We start from the raw sequence: 24,169 nt of genomic DNA on the forward strand, positions 1-24,169 counted from the left end.
TCCAGAAAGAGAGACCGTTTCTTGAATAGTGTATTTTATTCAAGCGAGCTGGCATTTGAGTGTTATTTATTTAGATAACTTCAAACTATTTGCTTTACATAAACGTAAAAGTTAAAAAAGCCCGTGCATTTCTAAAGGACACTGGTACTCGCTCATACATGATTAGACTCAATGTGTAAGCCTTCTTTGAAGGATTTCATTCCTGTCATTTTTACTCAAAGCAGGGTAGCAGACACAGGCTCACGGGACGGTTTCTTTTCGGCTTAGCACACAGTGGATGTGTCTTCCTTAAGGGTCGGTATGAATGGACCACAGAAAGGCGAGTAGGTAAATGGGTGTGTAGCAGGAGGAGGAATTGCGAAGCCCATAGGAGAGGAGCCCTCCTTGGCGAATTCACCAGGACAGCGATTGGTTATTGCAGGCGGACAATCCCCATCGCCCAAGCCCGGAAAGAAGATTGCCAGAGACAATCCGAAGTGACAGATGCTGCCACACCCTAGACTGACCAAGGTCCCCGAGACCGTAACGACTCTGCTCTGGTCCAGGACGAGGGAAGCTGCTTAAAGCAAGACAAGCATCCCAGGCCAGCGTGCCAGGAGGTGCCCAAGCCCCTTCCCATCCCCAGCGGCGAGGACGGCGCCGTTTTCGGCAGAGATCCCGGTGGAGGAAGGGGCTCCCCGCGCCTCCTGGCGCCCGCCCGAGCCTGCCCGGGGGCGCAGGGACCCGCTCGAGCTCCCACCGCCCGGGAGCGGCTTCGCGGGCGCCGCGTGTGTGCGGGCGCGTGTGCGTGAGGAGGCGAGCACGGACGTGATTACTTCAGAATTTATTTAAGGGTCGGTGGAAACCACTGCAGCAGCTTCCAGGGGAAGCCCGGCTGCCGAGGAAGAGGAGGCGCGGCTGCCCGGGAGGGCGGGGGCGGCGGCCGCCCGGGGGAGCTGCCCGAGCCGCGCGCCGGCTCCCCGCAGGTTGGTTCCCTCCGCCCCGCGGGCGGGCGAGCGCGCGCCCCGGCTGGGGCGCTGGGTGCGTGGGGCTGCCCGGCGGGCTGCCCTTCCGGAGCCCCTCCCGCCAGTGCCAGGGGCCAGGCCAGCACGGACTTAACCTTGGGGCCCCGGGGGACCAGCCCCTCGCCCCTGCCCCGGGGACTCGCCCCCCTCAGCCGCCCAGCTCCGGGCGCGAGCCTTCCACTCCGGAGGGGCTGGGGCGGAGACCGTGCTCGGGGCACCCTCGGTCGCTCGGAGAGGGGCCGGCGCCGTTGGGTCAAGTTCCCGAAAGTGGCCCCGGAGTTGCCGACTCGGCGCCCCGGCTCGGCGCTCTCGCCGGAGGCTGGCGGAAAGGGGCCGCTGCTGCTTTAAGAGCCGCCTCCCCCTCTCCCCGCTCGGAGAATGGTTTGAACCGAGCTCGGCTTCCCAAAGCGAAATTTGTAATATGCCATTTTTCCGATGGACTCTTCGCCTTTGGGCTGCTGACGGAGCCGCTGCGGGAAGATGCCGAGTGGCTGTCACGCCGCCGAGCCGGGGCACGTTCCGGGAGGGCGCCGGGGCCCGCGCGTCTCTCCGCCGCCTTCCTGCCCGCGTTGCTAGGGCAATGGTCCAGGTGTGTCGGCCCTGAGCCTCCCCTCCCTTCAAGCCAGAGGCTGCGGTGGTCACCGAGCGGTTGAAGAAGCAGGACCTGAAAAAACCCCAGACATTAGGTACAGACACTGTGCACGAGTTCCATGGGGTTCTCTTCTAGGTTATTTATATATTTTTTCCACCCTCCGGCCCCACCCCGCCCCCAGGGAAGCTGAGATGCAAATTCCTCCTGGCCAATTACCCTTAGGTACCTTTTGCTGCCCACTCCCATTGCTTTTTCCCATTTCTCCATCACCCTTTTCTCTGTCTGCTTCTTCCTTGGCTCTCTCGGGTGGGCAGGTTGAAGAATTTGAGTGTGGAAATTATGAAGTCAACTTCTGGGTGGTGATGGGGGGTGTGGCTGCGAGATGTGTGGCTGTCCAGCAGTGGAGGGTGAGCTGATTCTTTGGCCATATGTAAATGCCATGGGGTAAAGAAAGTGTCGATTTCGGGCTGAGAATTTTGCTTCTAGGAGACTACGGTTTTCAGAGAGGTCTGTCCATGTAGTGAAATCACACAATGGCTAGGATTTCTCTTGCTGAATACTCCTTGTGGTTTAACTGAGGTGCAGGTCAGGTGGTTCTTAAGAGTAAATCCTAGTAGGAGAAACTGCAGAGAATCATTGCATCTTTGCTTCGATTTGGGGCTGAATCTTAGGGATCAGTTTGATTAAAGTGATCCAATGACAGAAATTGAAACAAAACAAAACCTTTGGTAGCTCAGTCATACCTAAATAGGTAGTGCCTTTAAGTCACATATTGCCAAGGAACACATTGGAAATCCCTGGGGTAATGGCTCCAGGAGGCATTCGAAAGTTTTATTTTGAAATCTGAGGGATTTAGAAGACAGTCAAGGTTATGTGCTAAGAATAAGGGAGCTGGCTTTCCTGGTATAATGCTTCAAGCTAAATTTAAGCCCTGAGCTAATTCAACCAACCACATTTATTTCCATTTCATTCTCTCACAACCAAATAAATAATGTCTATAACTAGGTGTTGACACTGTCAGTCATTTATGAAATACGGGATCAGTATCCAGATGAGGATAGCAGTTCCTATATCCCAATGACTTTGGAGAGAGAGGGATAAAAGGGCAGATACTAAAGCAAACTGGTAGTCTGCCCCTTCCTAGTTTTTTAGGAATTGCAATGCAATTTTTACTATTAAAATGTATGCAAAAGTTGAAAGTGGTATATTTGGGTGAAACATGTGAGGACATTAAATGACAGAGGCTTCTGGACCATATTGTTGCATGTGCTATTATTCTATAAGAAGATGTTTAACTCTTACATTGAATGTACATTTTAACAAATGGTTCTACCATCTAAAATGTGCACTAGTAGATCAATCGGTATTTTTAAAATTACCTAAATATTTTACATTTATATTGGACAGAATCTGAAATCTACTGTAAGGAACTAAGCTAGTTAATAAAAGTGACCTTAATTTTGTGTAGACTTTTTTGGGGGTCTTCTAATTTTAATGGGAAGACTTTAGATTAATCATCTGGGATGAATGTTTATGGGGGCAATGCATGGCGCATTTATTTTATTTCCTAAGTAACTTTTGCATAGTTGAGTTTTTGCTTAACTCGAGTTTGGAGAATTCAGAAATGCTCAGTAGAATTAAACATCTAGTCATGGAAACAGACTGAGTCATAAGGTTGTTTTTTCCCCTGTCAAGATGAATGTTGCTGAGTGTATAGTAGAAAGAAATACTTGCACATATGACAGTATTTTATATTTTTACTGCAGTTCTCATTCACGTATATAACTGGATCATTACAATACATTTTTTCCCAAGAAAACAATTATGTGTTATTATCTCTATAGATTTGAAAATTAAAGTTCGGAGAGGTGATGTGACTTGCCTTGGGTCAAATGCCTCAGGTGGAACTCAGGAGCAAGGGTTCAGATGAACATCTTTGAATATAGACTTGCTGGACTCCCCACCTTCCTGTGCTGGTTCTCATCCTGTCATCTCTTAAATGATTGAATCAAAGACAACCTATTATATGACCTAAGAGCCTAAAGCCTGTGACTGTCTAATGTCACATGGTGATGACAGGCATTATTAGAATTAGGAAAGTATGTTCCAAGGGCACTTGAGGTAGTCACTATGATGTTTTTACTTGAAATTTAAAGTGGTGGTGGTTGTTTTCTGAGTAGAGATGAGTTAATAATTTACTCTAAAGAGGAGATCCTTTAACATATGAGTAAAATTTAAGCCTTTCATGTCTCTTGGCATACTTTGTCACAGTGTTACCATCCCCTGTCCTAGTAGATAGTTAGCATTTTAAAAGTGAAAAAGGAACACATTGGTTCTAGTAATTAAAGAGAACACAGTTGTTAGGATGTATGCTTCATGCATGGCATGTGAACTAGTCATTTTCAGTATTCAAAGGTTTCAGAACTTTTAGAATTTTCTATTCATTTTGGCCTAATGTAAAGAGAAGGAAGTATTTCTTTTCCTCTCTTTGTACGTATTAGTCTTTGAATGAAAATCAAAATCAGAAAAATACCCTCAAGATGCTATATATTCATACAGTAAGTGGTTAACAATGGTAGAAAATGTGTATGTGCCTGTCTTTGTGTATGGATATTCGGATAAATAAGAAATTAAACTAAATTCCTGCTTTCAAGTCATTTAGTGTTTTGTGTGGTGATTCAAATAGTTTTTTGAATTATTATAAGAATTCATTCCTTTACCTCAAAATTTTTTTCCCCTAAGCTATCAGTCACACAATACTACCTTTTTATCATTTAAAAAGTTTCTCCAAGTTTTCAGTGAGTCCTGGTCAAATGATCCCCAGATGATTGAATTTTCCCCCTCAATAACCCAATTTATAAGATGAAGAATCACATAAAATAATTAACTGTTGAGCTGTTAAATCTTGATATTTTATTTGAAAATATCACTGTAAATATTTTCCCCAGGGACAGGAATATGTAGGTAGAAAAATGAGCTGACCTTGAATTGTAAAGCAAAAAACACCACTCCAGGATCAACTGCTAAACCAGTCTTTTTCCACATCAGCCGTCTGCAAAGCCAAGCCCTCTAATTAATAGCTCTTGCTTTCAGTAAAACAATGGAAATTGAGATAGGTTTGAGTTTTAAAAAACATATAACAAAATAAAAATAAGATAATTTTTTATTTTTAAAATTCCATTACATGTTATATCTGCATTGTCTATTTCAAGTCAAATTAATAATATTATGAAAGATTTTGAGCAGTTCATTCGTTCCATGACTGGAAGCTTGTGATTAGCAGTTAAGATGTGAAGTTATTACATTAGCTAACTTAATTTATGGCATCTGTTTTATGGAATATTTGTAAGTGTTGGTATTGTTTGGAGGGAAAACAGACAATGCAGCTAACAGAAAACAAAGGAACATTAGGTGTAATTACTAGTGTAATAATCTAAACAAATGCATATACCTTGGTCTACATTTGATTAAATTTACATCTAATTCTGTCAGACTCACTTAGCTACTTTGATATACTACTATAGGAATTCACAAGGGGAGCATTTAAAAGTAAAAAAAAAAATAGGAGTTCTAATGTCAAGAAGATTTAAAATGGTTGGTAGGAAATAAAATAAGAAAGTAAAAATTAACTATTATATGAAGTAAATATTGAATAAATTGAGGATTTTATAAATGAGTGATCAATAATTCATTCAATTACAGACACCAATAAAAACATATTTACTTGGACATTAAATACCAAATAAGGCTATGAGGATTTGTAAACTTGCAGGGAAAGATAGATGATTGACTAACAATGTAAAACAAACTTTTAGGTAAATTGGTTGAAGTAGGAAAATCATGAAAAAAGAAAACTTTTTGAAGGTGAAATCAAATTATAAGCAGAGGATACACGGATGGTCCAAAGGAAGAGAACACGCATAGGTTGGTGTTCAGAACTTGGCTTGCTTAGAGTTGGCGGGCCAGGGAGCAGGAAAAGAGACCAGGAGGTGGCTTAGAAGTTTCTGAGTTTAGTGAGTGGAGGGGCAAGTGACCTTATTGAAAATGATTTCTTTCCTAAGGGCGTTCTCTCTTTTCTTTAAGCAATGATGTGTGAAGTGATGCCCACGATTAATGAGGACACCCCAATGAGCCAAAGGGGGTCCCAAAGCAGTGGCTCGGACTCGGACTCCCACTTCGAGCAGTTGATGGTAAATATGCTAGATGAACGGGATCGACTTCTAGACACCCTTCGGGAGACCCAGGAAAGCCTCTCCCTTGCCCAGCAGAGGCTTCAGGATGTCATCTATGACAGGGATTCGCTTCAGAGGCAGCTCAATTCAGCCCTGCCACAGGTAGGCTTCCTGACAGCATCTTTCCTTTTCCTTTTTGTTGCAAATATAAGGCTTGAGTAAACTTCACTTTATACTTATTCTCATACTTTTAATATTAACAGATATACTTGCTTGTTTTGGTGAGAAAAATTAAGCATAATTATTTCGCGTGAAATTTTCACTCAAGCAAAATTGTATTTTGGGGATAGAGGATGTGAAATGTGAATTACTGTCTAATCTGTATTGCTGTATTTTGCCGAGATACAAAATTCATCTGTTGATCAGGTTTTAATTACCAGAATGTAGGAATAGGTAGTTGTCCCTTTTTTTACTTAATATACATATGTATGGCATTCACTTGTGTTTTCTACTTCAAAAAATCATACTAGTTTGATTTGAGAGTCGTGTACTTTTAGTGGTCTAATAAAAATATTAAAAGCGCGTTTAAATACTGGGAATTATTGCTATATTGCTTCTTCCTTAAAAAATGTGAACCAATTTTAAAAAATCTTTTGAAAAAGGGAAAAAAAGCCATAAGTTCATTCTTATTTCCACAGCTTTGTTGTTGTTTGATTTTTCTATAAATATTCCTACTGCATAGGAAAAATAAAGACTCTAAATAGGCTTATCTTAGTTCAGGCCAGGTTTTGCTGGCCATCGAGTTTGCTACACCTTTGAAAATGTGTCAGTCAGGGTGCGATGTAGCAACGATGAAAAATACAACTTTCCTCTAGTTCCTAAATGCTTCCCCCCACCCCGGCCACCACTATCATGATCCGAGTTCTACCTTGCAAGTCTGGCTAGACCAGAGGATGTACACTGGTACAGATAGGAACTGGAAACACAGGGAATCCAGGGTGGATGATCCCTTCAGGACCAGTGGTGTGAGTGGCGATACTGGGAGCGTAGAGGGAGAGTGGGTTGGAAAGGGGGAACCGATTACAAGGATCTACATGTGACCTCCTCCCTGGGGGACAGACAACAGAAAAGTGGGTGAAGTGAGATGTCGTACAGGGCAAGATATAAAAAAATAATAATTTATAAATTATCAAGGCTTCATGAGGGAGGTGGGAGTGGGGAAGGAGGGGGAAAAAACAAGGACCTGATGCCAGGGGCTTAAGTGGAGAGCAAAGGTTTTGAGAATGATGAGGGCAATGAATGTACAAATGTGCTTTGCACAATTGATGTATGTATGGATTGTGATAAGAGTTGTATGAGCCCTTAATAAAAAAATATATAAAAAGAAAAGAAAAAAGAAAATGTTTTTTCAGAGTGCATATGTTTAATTTTGGACTAGGGATTATCAGCTTTTACATTGGAATGGTATCTGTTCTACAAATATTTTCACGAATCTTTTCCAATACTGATTCGCAGTTTACTATTCTAAGTATTTGAATATCCTTCAGGTAAGAAAATAGCATAAGGACAGCATCTGACCTCATCTCACCATGGGGAAGGAGTATAAAACTCAAAATCAGGTCAAAGCCAATTCTCCTGAAGCAGAGGTTAGACATGATTCCACCTCCAACGTTCTTGACCAATTCTAACATCAAAGCCATCTCTCTCACAACACTCTACTTTTCTGGTGGATTCCATAATTAATTGCCACATGCACACAATACTTAGGAGTGTGGAAGGGGGTTTATTATGGAACTTCAAAGGTAGCCTCATAAATGTTCAGGAACAGTTCTTCAGGTCAGGTAGGTACAATCGGCACATCTCGCGCCGGCCCTTGGCCTCTTACCACACATTCTCTTGGCCTCTGTCCTGCTTTGACAATGCTACACAACTCCTTTGTACTGCTATGTCAATGCCCTTGGGTAAGGGCATTTATTGAAAAGATTGTTTAATCTAATATGGGGGTGACTTCAGTTCCAGACCGGAAGGGCAACGATAGTCATAGCTTGGAGCTTCCATCGCTCTCTATCCAGCCAAGAAACCTGGTCCTTCCTTTTCATCTTGACCCATTGTCTTGCATAGAGATGGAACATTTGGGATGTTAGGATTTGGGATTTTTTTCTACATCTTTTCCCCTACTCTACCCAGCACCTTATGATGGGATCCTTTTCAGAGCAATTGGTGTGGTATGCAGGCATCATCTAATTCCAGTCTTAAGGTCATGAAGGCCTTGGTGTGGTCCCTTAATCTATTGGACTAATTGTTTCCATGTCTTTCAGTTTTCATCATTCTTTTTTCCTCCAGATGGGGAGAGAACGATCGTTCCTCTGTAGATACCCGCTCCTGAGCTTTTAATACCCTAGTTTCTATTCACCAAAATAGGATGTAAAACATTGTCTTTGTGACTTATGTTCTACCATTTGACTATGTTACTCAGGGGTCCTCAAACTTTTTAAACGGGGCCAGTTCACTGTCCCTCAGACCCGTTGGAGGGCGGGACTATAGTTAAAAAAAACTATGAACAAATTCCTGTGCACACTGCACATATCTTATTTTGAAGTAATAAAACAAAAGAGAGGAAAACACCCGGTGGGCTGTATGTGGCCACAGCGGGCCGTAGTTTGAGGACCCCTGATGTTGCTGATGCCCCCCCACCCCCCGCCAGCAACTCATTATCTCAAGGTCTTTGGTTATTGTCTAAGAAGTTTTCTTAAATTTGTCCCATGTATGCTCTACCATGATTCATCACTATATTTGCAGGAAGGGTGTGTTAGTCTGGGTAGACTAGAGAAACAAATCCATGGACACACATGTGTATAAGAAAGAGATTTATATATAAGAGCAATTGTACATGAAGAAAATATCCCAGCCCAGTCCAGTCCAAGGCCATAAATCTGATATTAGCCTATATGTCCAGTACCAATTTATAAAGTCCTTTTCAGACTCCTGAAACACATGCAATGCAGCCAAATGCAGGATGATCACAAGCCAGTGAGTAGAAAGTCTCTGGGTCCAGTGGCTTGTAAGCATCTCGGTGCTGGCAGGGGTCTCTCTGGCTTCTCTGGCTTCAGAGGTCTAGTCAGCTGCAATGTCTCTCAGGGAGTGGTAGAGAGAGAGTATCTCTCCTGCCTCCAAGAAGGAATTACCAGATTTCCCAGAATTCTCAGGAGAAGGCCATGCCCACACAGAAGTCTCATTGGCTATCTCCAGATTGACAACCTAGACTCCACCCCTACACTCTTAATATTTAAATTGACACCAGATTAGGTGACTACCACAAAGGGTAAATGCACATGTACAAATATCCTTTGTCAAATGTGTATATATTTTATCAAATCTGTATGTACTTGAAGGAATATTCCCACACCTATTCAGTCTGGGGTTCTATCGAAGCATCTAATCACAAATCACCGCTATTGTAGGATTGTGGAAACAGTATTTGTCTCTGTTGCCTTAAAGATTGCAAATGTTCTAATGTTTTGCCTTTCTTCCATCCTTTTTTGTTCATCTGCCTTTTGTGGCATATTGTTGTCCCATTACACAAATTAACACTTAGCCAAGCGCTAACCAGTGACTATTCTTCTTTAAGTGGTCCCTTCAAATCTGGCTGAGTATTCATCATTAATCTACCTATACTGTTTCATACAGGTATGGGGATAATTGTGAGGATGGTGCAGGGCTGGGCAGTGTTTCTTTCTGTTGTGCACAAGGTCACTATGGGTCAGAATGGACTAGTTGGCACCTCACAACAACAACAACACTGTTTAGTGGCATTGCATTTGACCTTTATTTGTAAAGGTAGAGGTGATTGTCCTTAAGCTGAATTTTGAAACAGAGATAAAGCTTGTGAAATCGAAAGTTTCTACAGTAAAATTAAATATAAAAATCACTCTAGAAAACCGTATGTTCTTCAGACAGACACACTTTATGACATTTCATGCTTTTGATTGCATGTGTAATACTTTTGGGAACTGGTCCTTGGTGTTACTCCTTTATGAACAAATGCTGGCAGGATTTTCATGTTGACTATTTTCCTTCCTTATATGTTTGAGTGAGTCTCGGTCTACACAGTGCTGATTATTTCACATCACTCTGCAGCTCTAGGTTGACGAATGTAAGCTTCAGACTCAATAGTCTACGTAGTTAAAACAGACACTAAGGATTTTAGTGGTGCAGTTATTAAAGTGCTCAAGGGATAAGTGAAGAGTCAGTGGTTGGAATGCAGCAGTTACTGTGGAAGTAAGATGTAGAAATCTGCTTCTGTATGATGATAGCCTTGGCAAACCTATGGGGAAGTTCTAGTTTGTCCTGTATTGTGGCTCGGAGTTGTAATTGACTCAACAGGAATGGATTTGGGTTTGATTTATTGCATATACCATTTCACTGTGCCCCAGAACTTCCCCCTCAGGATGACTCAGTCATCATCCAACTCCAATTCTCTTCCAATACTGCTCTCCTTTCACCAAAGACTTGAGAGTCCATATAGATAACACCTTCTCCCTCATTTATGAATGTATTCATCGCTGAGCTCTTCTGATTTTACCTCTTAAATATTTCTATTCTATTCTATTGTTAGTATGTGTTCTTTAAATTTTCCTTTGTTTCTTTTGGTAACATTGTGCACTCAGATAATCTTGTCTGTTTGTAGTTTCAACAAACACCATGTTCTTCCACTCTCTTTCCCCTTCCTGTCTTTTATCTCTGCCTATCAGGTTCTTCCCCAATGTCCTTGTCTAGGTAACTTCTCACCCAGGTCAAAATTTTCATTTCCTCCAGGAAGGTTTTTTTGGGTAAATTCTAATACATTTATTTTCTGTTCCTTGCCTTTATCATTGACCATATTATATTTAAATGATCTGTTCACCTGCCAGTTTCTGATCATAGTGGATAAGCTCCCTGAGGACAGCAGCATACTTTATTCTGCCCAAACTCTTGAACTACTAGAGTACCAGACTAACAAGTAGGACATCTTAGATCAGTGGTTCTCAACCTGTGGGAGGGGTTGCCTGATTCATAACAGTAGCAAAATTACAGTTATGAAGTAGCAATGAAAATAATTTTCTGGTTGGGGGTTCACCACAACATGATGAACTGTATTAAAGGGTCACAGCATTAGGAAGTTTGAGAAACAGTTTTAGATAGAAACAAAATTAAGAATATGTATTTTTGAGGCAGAAAGATAAGTAGACTTGACATAGGAAGACCTGATATGTACTGTGACTTTATTCAACGTTACCAACTTGAGTCAAGACTTCAGATTACTGTGCTACAAACATTGGCAATACTAAGATATCAGATGGTTATTTATGAGGGTTACAGGCAGCAATGTAAATAAAAACAAAGTAATTTACAAAATATTGAATATTGGCATGTTTGCTTTGCTTTATCCAGAATGCTAAATGATAATCTAATTTCTATGAGGTGTATTAATAACCATTAGAGCAATTTACTGTTAACATGGTAAAATAAACAGCCTTTGAAAATAAGGCAAATACCGTCAATCTTTCCTTGACTTATCCTGATGTTACCTATTGGGCCAGTTGCGAGGACTTTTACTTTCTTTACAATGAGTTGTAATCCATACAGAAAGCTGCCATCCTTCTCTTCACCAGCAAGTGCTTCAAATACCCTTCACTTTAGCAATCAAGGTTGCATACTCTGTATAGAGCAGGATTTTAACGAATCCTTATGCCATTTTATTCTTCATATATTCTAGTTTCTCATATTATACTAATTATCTACTCTACATAAAGATTGAATGAACATGGTGAAAGGATACAGCCAGGATATCCTTTCCTGGTTTTGAGCCATGTAACATTCCCTTGTTCTGTTAGAACGACTGGCTCTTGGTCCATGTACTGGCTCCATATCAGCACAGTTAAGTGTCTGGTATTCCCGTTTATCTTCATGTGATCCATATTTTATGATTTACACAGCCAAATGCCTTTGCATAGTCTAAAAAGTGTTAGTAAACTTATTTCTAATATGTCCTGCTTTCAGCCAAGATTCATTTGACATGAGCAATGGTGTGTTAATCTGGGTAGACTAGAGAAACAAGTTCATAAACACGTATATGTATAAGTATATAAGGGAGAGGTTTATATACAAGAGCAATTGTACATTGAGAAAACATCCCAACCCAGTCCAGTCCAAGGCCATAAGTCTGATATTAGCCCACATGTCTAATAGCAATCTCTAAAGTCCTCTTCAGACTCACGAAACACATGCAATGAAGCCAAATGCAGGACGATCACAAGCCAGTGGGTAGAAAGTCTTTGGGTCTAGTGGCGTTGTAAGCATCTCAGTGCTGGCAGGGGTCACTCTGTGGCTTCTCTGGCTTCAGAGGTCTGGTTGCATCCATGTGGCTTGTCTTCTGCAATGTCTCCCAGGAAGTAGCAGAGAGTCTCCCACCTCCAAGGAGGAAGTACCAGATTTCCCAGAATCCTCAGGAGAAGGCCATGCCCACACAGAAGCCTCATTGACTATGCTACATCCGATTGACAGACTAGATTCCACCCCATTCACTCATAATCCTCTCAAATTGACAATTACATAATTACCACACACGGTATTCTTTTTTCCATGTCCTCTTCTGAATCTGCTCTGAATTTCTGACAGCTCCCTGCCAAGGTCTGTTTGCACCCATTATTGGATCTATAGTGAAAGTTTACTTGTATGTATATCACTGATAGTGTTCTATAATTTGCACAGTCTGCTGGATCACCTTTCCTTGAAATAGCTCCAAATACGGATCTTTTCCAGTCAGTTGCCCAGGTAACTCTTTTCCACATTTCTTGGCATAGATGAATGTTTCCAATGTATCATTAACATATAGAAACATTTCAATTGGTATCCCATCAAGTCCTGGATCCTTCTTTTAGCCTAATGCCTCAGTGCAACTTGGACTTCTTTCTTCAGTATACGTATTTCTCATATGCTACCTTCTGAAATGGTTGAATGTCAAAGTTCTTTTTGATACAGAAATTCTGTGTATTTCTTCAATCTTCCTTTGATGTTTTTTCCATCATTAAATATTTTGTTCAGGATATTTTAGTATTGCAACTCCAAACTTGAGTTTTTTTATCAGTTATTTTAGCTTGAAATAATGAGAAATGATGAATATATATTTCTTTTAAGGTTTCTAACTCCCACTTTTTGAGGTTAGAATATATTTCATTATAATATTGTTTGTTGTCTTCTGGAACTGCCCTTTAAAATTTTTGTCTAGATCTTCTACTTCATCATTTCTTCAGTTTTCTTTCATTGCTCTATGACCAGTGACCAAGTTTCAGAGTCTCTTCTGACGTCCCCTTTAATTTTTTCCTTCTTTTTTGTCTTTTTATTGACTTTTTGCTTTCTTCACGTATGATGTTCTTGATGTCATCCCATAGCTCATCAAGTCTTCTGTCCTTAGTCTTCAGTGAATCAAATGTGTTCTTGAGATTGTGCCAACATTCAGGTGGGATAGACTCAATTTGGTATTTTGGCTCTCATGGACTTGTTTCAATTTTCTTTGACTTCAACTTGAACCTACATCTGAGCAATTGATGGTCTGTTCTCAGATGGTCTGTTCTCCAGTGATTCGGCTGCTGATCTTGAGCCTTTCCGTAATCTCTTCTCACAAAAAAACAAAACCAAAAAACCCAAACTCACTGCCATCCAGTTGATTCTTACTTACAGTGCCCTGTGTCACAGGGTAAAACTACCCCTCTGTGTTTCTGAGATGTAACTCATTATAGGAGTAGAAAGTCTCATCTTTCTCCCAGAGAGCAGCTGGTGGTTTCAAACTGCTGCACACTGTGGTTAGCAGCCCAGTGCATCACCACTGTCCTACCAGGGCTCTTCCCATAGATGCGGGCCATTTGGTTTTTATGTACTCCACCTGCGGGATCTGCTTGTATAGTTGCTGTTTATTTTGTTGAAAAAGTCATTTACAATACAGAATTCACTGTCTTGCAGAATTCAGTGAATCATTCAGCAATCTCCAGCTTCAGTTCTACCACAAGGCCATGTATTTCACTTCTTCTTCCTTTTTGTTTCCAACGTTCACATTTCAATCTTCACTACTTATTTTATGACAACATTATCTAATTTGAACAAAGGAGCCATATCAACTAGCAACTGTTCTGTTTTCTTTCTTTTCTTTTTTTTAAAGACTGAATAAAAAGGTGATAATAGAAATACTAAAAAAATTGTTAAATCAGAGATTGTAAGGTGGGAATAAAGTTTTTGTAGTTACAGTGGAAGACAGCATCCTATCTTTTTTATATCCAAAGCCATTTTATTGGGAGTTAGCACAGATAGTGTATCATTTCATAATTCAATCACTTCAAGCAGTATTGTACAATTTCTATCACGATCAGTTTCAACACATTATTTTCCTTTATGAACTCCTTCACATCAGCTCCCTTTTACCTCTTCCCTCCACACTGTACCCCCCATAAACACTTATTCTACTTCCTGTCCCTGTAGGTCATCAATTCTGGATTTCATCTACTGAAAAACAGAAAAGCAGATAACACAAGTTCCAGAGGGTGACCCCCAAGGTCTTAACACATCTGAGATAAACCCCAATATGAACAAAGAAGAAACAGAAAATGTTGAAAACCAGACCAGGCCTAATGTGCATCATAGGGGAGATCAGCTGACAGGCTTTAACCATTCAAATCAGGTTTGTCCTTTTAATGTTCTGCAGTCATCTCTCCCATGCACTGCGTTTAGTGACCACTTTCCTCCCATCCCTCTGTTATGGACGGAAGGAAATCACTGGAAGCTTATTTCCTATAAGTCCGACAAATAGATCTTGGACTCCCACTGTCATCCATTGCCTCTGCAAACCAGATTCTCACAATTTAGGATCTGATACTATTCCCTCCCTTGGCTTCAGATTATATGATTTTTAATCCTTCGGTGACAGACATTGGTGTATTCCTTCCACGTGGACTTAGTTGACATCTCCTTCAGGTGGCTACTTGTTTGGAAACAAGCCTTTAAGACCCCAGACACTATTTTATCTGATAGCCAGGCATTATCTAATTTTTTCATCACACTTTGCTATAGCATCCATATCTTCTGTGTTCTCTTCCTGGGGATATCAAGCAAGGCCATGATGTAAGAACTAATTGTTCTTAAGTTGGAACTAGCATTTAGTGCAAGCCCAAAACCCATTCCTGGATCTATGTTTTGTTTTTTATCTGCCTTTGACTCACTTTCAAAACCTCCTTGTTAATTTATGGTAGAGAGTCTTATTGATCATCTCTTTGGAGCATATTGATATACCTTTAATACTCTCTTTTATTAGCCCTTGGTACTAATTTTTAAAGCTTTGTTGAGAAATGGATATTGAGCCACTGTAGGCTAACTTTATATCACAGTACCCGAATTATTCACTTGTACAGAATCAATCCTTTCATGCTGTATGCTATTTACACAAACAATGGGGGTTAATTGTCAGGGAAAATTTTAAATAATATTCACTGAGAATATCAGTCACAGATTTTCTACACTAATATATATCTTAATATAACATGTAAGGCATTGATGTAGCAAGACCATGTTTGTCCACCTGCCAACAGTTCAATAATAAATGATGAATAAAAAAGCCATTTGATTATCTATTTCTAAAATAATGCTGTATAACCCAAAAAGGTCAGTGGTATACCCAAATGTTAATTCATGGTACTCAGTGTACTAGACTTGGATTGCTTGATCTTGGCTCACTTCTGTCACTGGTCAGTTGAAAGTTGGCTCAGTCAACTTCATGTCAGTTGGATGTTTTCAGATCTCTGATGGTCTTGATGGGGCCAACTAGGACCATTCAATCCTATGAAGATTCTCATGGTCATGGCAGATAAATATGTGATTAGTATTTTCTAATGTCTCATGAGCAATCCCTGAGATATTAAGAATATTACTCTCCATAATGCAAAGAGTATAGACACAGAGTGCAGTGAAGAAATAGTATTATCAGTGCAATAAATCAAACATAAATATGACCTAAAAGAGTTGGCAATTATGTTGTTGTTGTTGTTAGCTGTCACTGGGCTCAGACTCATAACAACACTATGTCCAACAGACAAATGCTGCCAGTCTTGTGCCATCCTCACCATCATTTTCCTTGAGCCCATTGTTGCAGGGACTGTTGTTAATCCATCTAACTTAGAGACTTCCTCTCTGTTGCTGACCCGCTACTTTACCAAGCATAATGTCCTCTTCCAGGGACTTGTCTATCCTAAGACCATGTTCAAATTATGTGTTCAAATACCGTGTTCAAATATCTTAGCTTAAAAGGGACTTTCTGGCTGTACTTCTGCCAAGACATTTTTTTCCTTTTGACAGTCCATGATATGTTCAATATTTATCACCAACACCTTTGATTCAAATGTATTGATTCCCATTTGATTCTCCTTATGTCTAGCTTATGGGACAATAGAAACTTATCTTATTATGTTAGTAATAAAGATCTTCAGAGTTTATTTTAATTAAGTAAGTTATAGTGAGAGTTCAGGATTTGAAACATGAATGTGAACCATGGAACCTAGGAAAACGATGATAGTTGTTATTAGGTACCCTTGAGTTGGTCCCCATTCAAAGTGACCCTCTGTACAATGGAATGAAACCCTGCCTGGTGCTATGCCATCCTCACAACTGTCCTCATATTTGCATTGTTGCAGCCACTATGTCAATCCATCTTGTCGAGGGCTTCCCTCTTTCTTGCTGCCCCTCTGCTATCCAAAGCATGATGTCCTTCTCCAGGGACTGGTCTCCCCTGATTACATCTCTAAAGTATGTGAGATGAAGTCTCACCAGCCTTGCCTTGAAGGGGCATTCTGGCTAAACTTCTTTCAAGATGCATTGGTTTGTTTTTTAGCAGTCTATGGTACTAATATTCTTTGACAGAACCCTAATTCAAACGCACTGATTCTCCTTTGGTCTTCCTCACACATATGAGGCCATTGAAATACTATGACTTGAGTCAGGTGCACTTTAGGCCTCAGAGTAACTTCCTGCTTTCCAACATTTTAAATAGATTTTTTTTTTTTAAGTAGCAGACTTACCCAATACAATGCTTCTGTGGTAGATATATAATCACTTGTCAATTTGAGGATTAAGAGTGTAGGGGTGGAGTCTAGCTTATAAATCAGATCATAGCCAATGAGGCCTCTGTGTGAGCATGGCCTTTTCCTGAGAATTCTGGGAAATCCGGTACTTCCTCCTGGGAGGCGGAAGACACCTCTCTCGCTCTCTCTGCTGCTCCCTGGAAGACATTGCAGAAGACAAGCCACATGGAAGCAACCAGACCTCAGAAGTTGGAGAATCCATAGAGAGACCCCTGCCAGCACTGAGATGCTTAAAACGCCACTGAACCCAATGATTTTTCTACCCCCTGGCATGTGATTGTCCTGCATTTGGCTTTATTGCATGTGTTTTGTGAGTCTGAGGAGGACTTTATGGATATCAGACAGATGGACTAATATTGGACTTATGGCCTTGGACTGGACTGGGTTGGGATGTCTTCTCAATGTTCAATTCCTCTTGTATATAAATCTCTTACTTATACACATATGTGTGTCCATGGATTTGTTTCTCTAGTCTACCCAGACTAACACAGCATCCTTTGATCTCTTGACTGCTACTTCCATTAGCCTTAATTGTGGAGTCAAGAGAGATGAAATCCTTGACAACGTCAATCTTTTCTACACTTACTATGATGCTACAAGTTGTGAAGATTTTGGTTTTCTTTACATTGAGTTATAATCCCTTTGGAAGGCTGTATCCTTGACCTTCATCAGCAAATACTTCAAGTCCTCCTCACTTTCTGCAAGCAAGGCGGTGTCATCTCCATATCACAGGTTGTTAGTAAGCCTTCCTCCAATCCTGATGCCATGGTCTTCTTTATGTAATCCTGCTTCTTGGATTACTTGATAAGCATAAAGGTTGGAAAGTATGCATACTACCCTGATGCATACTACCTTGATTTTAAACCATGCAGTATTCCCACTTTCTGTTCACACACCTGCCTCTTGATCCATGTACAAGTTTTGCATGAGCACAACAAAATGTTCTGTAATTCCTATTATTTCCAAAGCTACCCATAGTTATTAAGATGAGCTCAGCAAAAAACAGAGGGAATGCAAATTATATTGAAAAGACAGAATGTACTGGCATTGATAATGAGCTGAATGGCCAGTCTTTGATCCTGAAAGAGAACAAATGAATTTAAATGGAGACCCTCCTTGTTAGCTGAGGAACCATTGTTTGGTAAGCATTGAGTTTGGTGTATATATATACATATATTTTCCCTAGAAACATTGAGCACTGCAACAATGTAAGATGGTGTTTTTCTTATTTTGTATATACTCTTGATAGAAAATTAAGGTCAAGGAGTCTTTTTTGGAGAAGATGAAAAATTTGTCTTTTGACACTGAAGAATGTAAAATAAATAAGTAAAACCCACCAGAGGTTAGGACTTTGCTGGATAGCCACTTTTTGTGTGGAAGCAAACTAGGTATTTGACTTTGCTTCTTACTAGCTCAGTTACCTTGGTAAAAATACTTAAATTCTCTAATGTGAAAAATTCAAATAGCCATAGAACCTGCCTCATAGGGTCATTGTGAGAAGTAAATGAGTTGGAACATGTTAAATGATGAATGCGATGCCTCATAGATAGTGCATGCTCAAGATATGTTAAATGTTTCTATTGTTGCTGTTATTACTGTTAATATTATCATCATTATCCTTAGCCAACCTTAACTGCACAAGTTTATGGTGTAATTAATGAACATGAGCACATATTGAGAGCACTAAAGATCCTTACTGTCCTAAATCATTATCCCATTTTGGTAGTATATATCTAATCTCCTTACTTATATTCCTGCTTTTTTTTTTCCTTCTAAATCCCCATTTTCCCTATGGAAAATGACATCAAACATCATCTCGGTTTTCCACAAACAAAATAAACCAACCTTTAACCAACCTTCATGTAGCCACTCTATACAGTGCATCCATATATGCAGAAAATAGTGCAGACTTATAACAAACACATACATAAAAAAGAAACGTGCTGATTTTGCATTGTGTGCATGAATTGTATAGAATGTGGTTAGTTACTAACCTTTCTGAGCACCTCCACTACATCAGGAAATACTTTATTTTTACATCTAGATATTAAAATGGGTGTCTTGCTGTCTTTCTGAGGTGAGGCTTCAAATGTGAGGAATAAGCCTTTCTGTAGGACATGCTAAGACAGTCCAACTTGGAAGCCCATCATTGGCTCAGACTGCATCTTAAAGCTTTTCATGCAGAATGGTTAGGTGAGAAAGCCAAAATAAAAGGGGGACTATTTAGGAAAACTATTGTTTTTCAGTGTGTGTAATCGCCCACCGTGTGCATTCAGGATGGGATGAGTCCTCTTCAACTCAGACGAGGGTGAGTACTTCAGAAAACTACTCAGGCAGCTTTTTGACTATCCCTGAGAGGCTGCAGGATTTAGTCTGACTTCTAATAACAGCACCTGTCGTTGGTGGCCCTACTTCTATGATAGATTAAAACTGTCTCATATTACTGGGACTTTCGACTGTTCTTTCGAGGCATGCAACATCTTTCATAGGACATACCAGAAAGACTTAATTTTGACACCCTACTAAGTGAATTGACATTTACCTCAAATCTATATGTAGCCATTGAATTTATGGCTGAAGCTCCCTATCATGAGAAGAAGCAGATGACTACTATCCCAATGGCATAGAACTGGTAGACTTTGGACTTTGGTTTGAATCTCTAGCCTTGCGGGTGCCCAATGAATGGTGGCCCAGAACTGCTATATAATTACTATTTTAATGCCCTCTTTGCTACATTATTACATATATTAATCTACTAGGTATGGCTCTGCTATTGTGAAAGAATATTATTAGGAGATTTGCCCTCTCATCAACTCCCACTGTCTGTGCAGTGCCCAGTCAACTAAGAGTTCAATCTGTATAAGTCAACAACTCATGTATTGCAATTCATAGGTGGCCTATACTGGTGTAATTTCATTTTCTCAACAGTGTTTCCAATTCTACACCACTGGCTAAATGAATGACACTGTCAGTGCATGGTGATTATGCACTGAGCTGCTAACCATAAGGTCAGCAGTTTGAAACTATCAGCTAGTTCAGCAAGGGAAAGAAGAGGCTTTCTATGCCTATGAAGAACTGTAGGCACAGAGATTTACAGTGTGAGTCAGTATGGCAGTGGAAGTGGTGCCCCAGGGGTGTGTTTGATAATGTTCTCTAACATAAAATAACAATTGTGCCTCTAAGTTGAAACCAGAGACAATTATAAACCAGAGATGCATGAATGGATTTTGGGCTCACACTTAATTCTAGTCCCAAACTAAGAGCAATTCGTTTTTATGACATGAACCTGCTAGATTCTCACCCCCATGAAGAGTTCACTGAAGACATAAATGCCATAGCAAAGTGTGGTGAAGAAACTAGCTGATGTTTGGCTGTCAGAAAGAATAGCTTCTGAGATCTTAAAGGCTTGTTTTCAAACAAGCAGCCATTTAAGTGAGGCGTCAATTAAGTCCACATGGAAGAAGCACACCAGCTTATGAGATCTAAGGATTATAAATACTTTACTCCAAATCTAAAGGAGGGAATGGTAGCAGAACTTAAATTGTCAACACTTGTTTTGTAGAAAACTGTGGTTGTCAGTGGAATCCAAAATCCATTTGCAGGGTCCACACATGGATTAGCCTCTGTTCAATTCCCTGTGATCATAATTGAGTGATGTGACTAGCCCTGCTATCAGAGCATTGCCAAGTTGTCAGAGTAAACTAGCCTCTAACAACTGAGGGGTCCATATGTGCAATTGTACAGCTATACTACATAAAGATTATAGTAAAGTCGTAGAAGATAGGAGAGACAGAAGAGAGAATAAAATAAGGAATTCAGACACATTTGATGTGTGCCTCCTTCCAGGATGACCATGAGCTCAGCAGCCAGGTCTGCACAGAGAGAGAAAGGAGGAAAGAGCTTCTTTCTAATCAAGGCTTCTATATACTTAGGGGTTACCCTCCCCCCAGTTACAGGTAACCACATACGTAACCGGAAGGGACTGTCGAATAGGCATATGCCCAAGAAGAAAGGGATGAGCTAGGGGTGTACACGAAATAGGAAGGGGAGGGGCTAGGGGTACACTTGTGAAAAAAATGGGTGAATCCTAGACTCAAGATGGCAGCCTAACCTTGATCCTTTTTGAGATGGCTTGACCTTGTCTCTGGGCTCTCCTTCATGGAAACAATCCACTGTCCTTTTCAGCAGCTGACCTCCCACATGCTCACAAGCTAAAACCTAGGCTAGGTATACAATATAGGAAACAACCTGGGGAAAAACCCTTCTCTTTCCCACACCAACCGAACTGATTATGGAAGACATAGGTCAAAATCTAATACATTCTCATTTCATCTCCCTTTTGACCCATTACCGAAGCTGCTTTTGTTTTTGTGTGTATGCGAAGGGGAAATAATAATGGATTCAGGCCCTGGTGAACCCCCTCACTATGGACCAGGGCTGTGAGTGCCTTGCTGTCATCTAGAACACCTTGGAAAGTGGATTGTTGAAAACTCAATTAGGTTAAAATTTAGCAGCCAATCATTTGATTTCCCTCATAATTCACTTAAATTTGATCTAGTTTTAAAGTTTTCTGCTTTCTTTTCAACTGAGGTTTTTAAAAAAAAGAATCTGTTTTTCTTTGTTATTGTTAGTGGTTTTTTAAAATGTTTTTCTGTATATCAAATCCAGGATAGGTAAATCTATAGAGACGATAACTGGATTAATGGCTCCTTATGGTTATGTCAGAGAAGGTTGGGGAGAAATGATGAGCTAATAGTGATGAGTACAAGAATGAAGAAAATGTTCTAAAACTGTGGTGATGGTTGTACAACTCTTCTTGATATGATTGAACTATTCAATTATAAGATATGTTAATTATCTACCAGTTTTAGAAAGTCACATAACAGGTAAGTTACAAGTCACCCAACATCAAGGCGAATACTCATGACCATCCAGTTAATTAATTGGTGATTTTCCACGATGAGCTTCTTCACTAAAAAGGAGAGACTTCTTGTTTTTAATGTAAACTCATAGAGTGAGTAGAATATCAGAAGCTGCGATTCCAAAGCGGTGAATCAATTATGAGTGACAAATTGGAGGAATGATGCCAGAGCAGAGACTGGCTTCAAGTTAAAGATACTGGGGACTAAGCCTCAGGACTTTTTGGAGAAATTCAGAAGTGCACTTTAGAGAGAAGGGGTGAACAGCTGTGCATTTGCCACTCAAGAAGCTATGTCCATCGGTGACCACTGGGTCAACCACTTAACACTGGACTTTTTGCATTTATTTTTCCAATTTCCCTTTTCTCGTTATTAAGTTAGGAGGGTCACAAAAGGTTGTGCTGCATGGAGAATTTTAGAATAAAAGCCACTATGCACACTTCCTCTTATGCAGATAAAAAATCTGAAGCAGGTATAACTTGAGTTCCAAGGAAGAGCCTTTAAGATGGATAGGAACTTAGGGTTTTGTGTGCTTCATAGTCCTGACCATGAAATCATTGGTCTAGACCAGGGGTCCGCAAACTGGCTGTCGAGCTGTATGCGAACCTTTCGGTATGCACATCTGCCCCTGGAATAAAATTGGAAAAAAAATTAAGGATATTTTTCAGATAATGGTGATTTTATTTACTTGTGAATATGTATTTATGGCTCTTGAATAATTTTTAAATTGTTGTGAGGGACAGAATTGGCTCTTCTTTTTCATAAGTTTGCCCAACTTATGGTCAAGACTGTTTTAACAATCAAAAGAAAAGGATATATAGGTTATTGTATAAACATGAGCAGAAAAGCTATTTTTTGCCTATAATTTCATGTGGGGCTCATTTCATTAACTGAAAGAATCAGAGGAGGTAAAATAATGTTGGCTTCTGAATAGAATTCATTAATTAGTTAGTTATATGCATCATCTTGATTACTCCTAAAAACCTCTCTGTGTTAATCTGGGTTCTTTAGAGAATCAAAACAAATGAGGCTTATATATGTAGCTTTATAAAGAAATCAATAAAATCGATCATGGAGATGTAGAAGTGGTTAAATTCATCGTAGTTTCAAGTGCATGGGATTAGATGTGCTGAAGGAGAATTCTGACCCCAGTAGCTTTGGAGGCTGATGAACCCAGGATGGGTCGGAACACCACAGTCTGCAGAGGCAAATGAATCCCATGACTGTCGGTCAGGGCTCTGACTGGAGAAGTGATTGAATCCAAAGCTGACAGGTCAGATGATGGGTAAGATTGCAGGCTGTTGATGACTCCTAGAATTGATAGGAGTGGTAGACTATTGTCTCACGCCCCCAAAATGAAAAAGCCACAAGCCAGATACAGGTTCGAAACCCAGCAAAAACCAACCCAGCTTCTTCACAGTGCCCACTTATAAAGGAATTAGGTCATGCCTCTGAGGAAATTTCATTTCAATTTTATCAGGGCTCTTATTGGAATAAGGGGGTTGCACGCCACTCCAATCCTCCCACAACTGCTGGATTGCTCATAGCAGATACCGTTATGGAGGTATTATATGTTAAGTCTTATCAAGGGGATTACTCGGTGAAACTACTGAGAATCCTAGTCCAAACAAGTTGAACCCAAACCTAATTATCACAATTTCTATGATGTAGGTATTATTATTCCAATTTTATAGATGATAAAACTGGAGCACAAAGAAGAGAATTGACTTGCTCGGTATCATACAGATGGTAAATGGTATTCACCAGGAGTATATTCAGTGTATTTTAATTCACGGAGTCACATCATGTCAGCATGTTCATGAAGACTGAAAAAACTATTAGTATTCTCTAGAAACCTTCTTTATTATTGTTGTTTGTTTGAGATGAACTTGTCACTGGAGTCCAAGTCCATTTCAATTTTAATTTTTCTCCACTCTTCTTTTAAGTCACTCAAATTTCTATTTAGGTTTGAGGAAAAAGGAATCTGGGGGGGATTTTCTTTTTTTAAGAGACATACTTTATCACAGCCCATCTCAATAAGTGGAATCAAGAACACTATCCTGTTAAACCTTCCATTTTGTTTCATCCCACACCATAGCCCTCCCTGCTCCCTGTTCCTGCCCCCATCCCTGGCCTGCTTCTAGTCACCAAAGTCTTGTCGATTGGTGTATAAACCGTGTTTCTTCTTTCTTTTTCCTTATAATGAGGATAACATTATTAAGATTGACAGAGTTTGCTAAGCATAATATTCTCTAGCTTTGTCCATAGCTTGTGGTGTTTAAGAGTGTTAACATTTTTTTAAAGAGTAGCTAATAAGTATTTT

The 24,169-nt window shown here is 40.2% G+C and overlaps 1 protein-coding gene across 6 annotated transcripts in view; it reads left to right on the plus strand.

The window, feature by feature from the left end:
* Positions 1 to 943: 943 nt before the first annotated feature.
* The window catches only part of PPFIA2 (PTPRF interacting protein alpha 2), a 503,998-nt gene continuing 480,772 nt past the window's right edge, over positions 944 to 24,169 (plus strand). For 5 of the 6 annotated variants that reach the window (XM_045289844.1, XM_045289847.1, XM_045289854.1 and 2 more), the window contains exons 1-2: positions 1,476 to 1,690; positions 5,680 to 5,930. In XM_045289844.1, the coding sequence (XP_045145779.1) occupies positions 5,682 to 5,930 (249 nt within the window). In that variant the 5' untranslated portion in view covers positions 1,476 to 1,690; positions 5,680 to 5,681. Of the gene's footprint in view, positions 966 to 1,475; positions 1,691 to 5,679; positions 5,931 to 24,169 lie in introns of those variants that run through there. The other variant, XM_045289840.1, reaches the window with a different exon arrangement.

The sequence above is a fragment of the Echinops telfairi genome, unplaced genomic scaffold (genome assembly GCF_000313985.2).
Source record: "Echinops telfairi isolate 266 unplaced genomic scaffold, ASM31398v2 ScPeMD7_2;HRSCAF=8, whole genome shotgun sequence".
Taxonomy (NCBI): domain Eukaryota; kingdom Metazoa; phylum Chordata; class Mammalia; order Afrosoricida; family Tenrecidae; genus Echinops; species Echinops telfairi.